Source organism: Stegastes partitus, unplaced genomic scaffold (genome assembly GCF_000690725.1).
Source record: "Stegastes partitus isolate 25-593 unplaced genomic scaffold, Stegastes_partitus-1.0.2 Scaffold1946, whole genome shotgun sequence".
NCBI classification, from domain to species: Eukaryota; Metazoa; Chordata; class Actinopteri; family Pomacentridae; genus Stegastes; species Stegastes partitus.
In genome coordinates, this window is record NW_007579677.1 from 31531 (window position 1) to 35421 (window position 3891).

The 3891-nt window shown below is 47.2% G+C and overlaps 1 protein-coding gene across 1 annotated transcript in view; it reads left to right on the plus strand.

Annotated features, from left to right (window-relative positions):
• The window catches only part of LOC103373297 (voltage-dependent P/Q-type calcium channel subunit alpha-1A-like), a 28947-nt gene extending 27027 nt beyond the window's left edge, over positions 1-1920 (plus strand). Inside the window, exon 22 of the mRNA XM_008303147.1 lies at positions 1120-1920. Coding sequence (XP_008301369.1) covers positions 1120-1920 — 801 coding nt within the window. The remainder of the gene's footprint in view (positions 1-1119) is intronic.
• Positions 1921-3891: the final 1971 nt, after the last annotated feature.

Below are 3891 nucleotides of genomic sequence, written 5' to 3' on the forward strand. Positions count from 1 at the left end.
TTTTTTTTCTTCTGAGAACGCTCTTACAAAGTACCACAAACTCAGCCCCGCCAGAAAGCTACTGCTTGATTTAACAATAGCTGAAATCAGCGTCGTCTGGACCGTTTGCTGCTGCTGCCGCCGCCATCAAATCAGAGGCTAAGATGTGTTTTTCTTTATCAGAAATGTGATAAAATGGCAAAGTTCCCCTTGATGTACATGTGTATATATATGTTTTCCCACGTTCACGCAAACATATGCATTATTGTGGGTATAATAATGCAAACACGAGTAAAAATGTTTGTTAAACAAAGTCTCTGTTACCAAATCACCAACGACCCAACAAATATGCATAATGATGTATATTTGAGAACCTTACTGTCTCTAGCTGCCTGAGTGTGTTTAGAGCGCCGGTGTTCTGTTATGTTCCTCCCACTACGTTTCCCTTTATGGCATCCTTTTTCCCCCCAAACACATTATCTACAACATTTCAGATCTAAATGCTCTTTTTTTTGCTCAAAAACTTTTGTGATGCACATTTTTTATAACTTGAAAAATACCGCCAAGGAAGACCAACTCTCTCCAGGTGGAGAGGTTTGGCTGTTCCCATTTGAATTGTTGCTCTAAAACAAATGAACTTTTTTTGACATGTTGCCCACACAGCTGACTCAAAAATGATTTCAAACACAATTTATGTATGTTTAGTTGCCATATTTACCCTGTTCTACATTTGTTGGTCTGGAAATCAACCCTTTACCCTTCTTTTCTCCTGTCGTCTTTTGTTTTCTTTCCTCTGCGTGACATGTTGCTTCTCTATGTATGCTGCTGTGTGGAATCTCATCTTTTTTATCCCCATCCTCTGCTCTGCTCCTTTTTGATGCCTTTTATTTCTGCCTGTCTCTCCTCCACTTACATGATGACTGGTGCTTTTATTCTTATCGTTGCTGTGGTTCTTGTTCTTGTCCTTTTCCTCGCTTCTCCTCTCTGGACTCTCTCGCTTTCTCTCTACCTCGCATCCCCTTCTTTCCCTCTCTATTTGTTCCACGCTCTATCTTTCCCATCCTCTACTTTATTCTACATGTTTTGTCGTTGAATTTGTGGTTCGTTCTTTTTATTTGCTTTATTTCACTTTTTGTGTAGGGCAGTAGTTCGGTCAGCGGAAGTCCTGTCCCCTCAACCTCGGGGACCAGTACGCCACGCCGAGGCCGCCGACAGTTGCCTCAGACCCCGGCAACGCCCCGGCCCCATGTTACGTACTCCCCCGTAGTCCGTAAGGCCATGCCCACCCCTCCTGGGGGGCCGCAGGGCAGACCCCCAGCCCCGGCCCCTCGCCGCTTTTCTCCAGAACCTCCCCAAGGCCAGGGCCCGCCCCCCGCTGGCCTCCCACTGGCCCACCACGGTACACCCCGCCAGGGTCATCATCCCCCGCCTCGCTGGGGGGACACAGGTGGAGGAGGGGGCTCCATGGAAGGGGACGGCTGCTTCTACAACCAGGACTACCAGGACTATGAGCCCCACCATGAACCTCCTGCCTATGAGCCAAACCCCATGCAGGGTGGCAACCCCCACCCTCATGCCCTGGTCAACCACCCACTGCCACCTCCCACGCAGCCACAGCCGCATAACCCCCACCCCATCCCTCCACCGCAGCCGCACCCCGTAAACAACCCCCACTCTCAGCCCAGTCGCACCTCACCAAGGACTGCCCACCACGCGCCTCCCCCCACCACCGCCCTGACCGGGCCAGTTCAGGGCCAGGTTCAGCCTGCCGCCCAGCGCCGTCTGCCCAATGGCTACCGATCTTCATCGCCTTCCACGCATCTCCACGGACCCCCACACACCGGGCCTCACAAGGTCCCCCCTCCAGCCGGGCATCCTCGGGGTCCCCGCAAGGGCCTGCATGAACCCTACAGTGAGACGGAGGACGACGATTGGTGCTAGCCTCTGGGGATCGGGGAGGGGCGTGAGGAGGAAAAATAATTGATAATTGGACCGAAAGAAGACGAGAAGCTCTGAGCCAGAGCACTGACTGCCAAGGGAAACCACGACTTTTCTTTCCTGTCTGTTCAATTCTTTCCTCTCCTCCTCTGCTTGGCACGTCCCAGGGATGGTGGGCATGACGAAGGGACGGGTGTCAGGGAGAAGGGATGGAGCAAGAATGCTGAGGCAGAATCTGGAGAAACAAGTAGCGTAAGGGGGCAACAAAGCACCTCCACGTTCTGCTCGCATTGTTGTTGCTCATCTCCTGATGCCAAATGAGACCAATCTCAAATTGCAGTTTTGAAGGATGCAGGCAGGAGGGAGTGATGGACACTAGTCTTTGTGTCTTAAATTATGCCTCTGGCAATGAGCTATAGCCACTTACAAGATGTCAAGAGTTGCGACTCGACAAAAGACACTTTACAGTCAGAGACAAAAGAGCGACCACTTTTATTTTAGTTTATTTTTTGCTTCTCAAAGCTGACTTCTGTCAAGTCAGCTGCAAAAAGAATCAAATCCAACCCTCCCAGCCACCACTTGAATATTGATGAGTTTTATCATCTGTGTTTTTAAATAGAACAAAACTGACAGAGAGCCGTCCACCTGTATGAGGTGAGAAGGCCCAGTGGGTGGGAGAGTTGGGAAGCGTGGGGGGGGAGACGAGTCCCTCTGTGGAAGCATCTCGAGGACCAGACGGGTGTGTCGGGGACGTTCACCCCGGTCACCGGAGAACACACTCCTCCCAGAAACAAACAATTGAACCAACCTCAACCTATGACCTACGAGAGAAGAAAAACAAAAATGCGGCGATGGGTTTCAGAAACAAACAAAAAAAACAAAACAAAACAAACAAACAAACCAGTAACTGTTTTCTGCAGTATTTCTTCTTCTATTCCTGCAGCTGCTTCTTCTTCTTCCTCCTTCTCTTCTACTTCTTCGAAACATTGAAGCTTGAATCTTCTGTTGCACCCCACACGGCTTCGTTTTCTAGACTTGCGGAGTCGTTACACCCTTTGGAATCCTGCATGAATGATACAAAAGAATACTAATAATAGCAACAATGAGAATCTACTGTCTGTGGAGGGAAATGTTCCTCAGTCCTTTCTGTTGTGGTCTGTAGGGTTTCTCTCTTTTTTTTTCTTTTTTTTAAATTAAAAATGCTTTCTGTCTCTCTCTCTCTCTCCTCTGAATGACATTCCTCTCTCTGTACCTTCATTTACACTAAAAATCAAACGGCAGACGGCTATGGGGAGATCAGATAACTACCGTACGTAGAGGGAACAAAGTGATTACCTTTTTGCTTGCTTGTCTACTGTCTGTTCTGTGCCAAATGCCTGCCACCGATACGAATTGCACATATTTTTCTTTGTGGAAGTAACTTTTTTTGAGGTTTAAAACGATATAATGGGAAGCAGGGTATGGATTTAAAAAAGAAAAAAAAAAAAAGATGTGGTGTCAATTACTGGTGAGTAAGTCTGACAAATCAGTCACATGTCAAAGTCTTCCAGGGTTTGGGGGTTAAAACAGAGGCATCAGAGAGAAAGAGACCAATAGAAAGGAGAGAAACTCTTCATCTTTGTTTTCTTTGTTACTGAACGTAATAATGGGTAACCCGATTAATATAATAACTTCAAATGATCGTAGGAACAAGACAGATTCTCCATATTATGTTTTCTTCTGTGTGTTTTCTTTTCTTGTCTGCTCAGCTGATTGTTTTTTTTCCAACCCCGGGGTGGAGCTCCGAACCCACAGCTACATGATGGGAGAAAGAGTTAGCAGGAGGTCGATTAGAATTTACCCAAAGGCAGCGAACATCTGTCTTCTTATCGCTCTTTTTCAAACTGTGGAATTGGGTGACTGAGATTTATCAAACATAACCTGCCACTCTCCTGCAGTTATTAAAAAAAAGAAAAAAAAGAGTTCCACCACCAC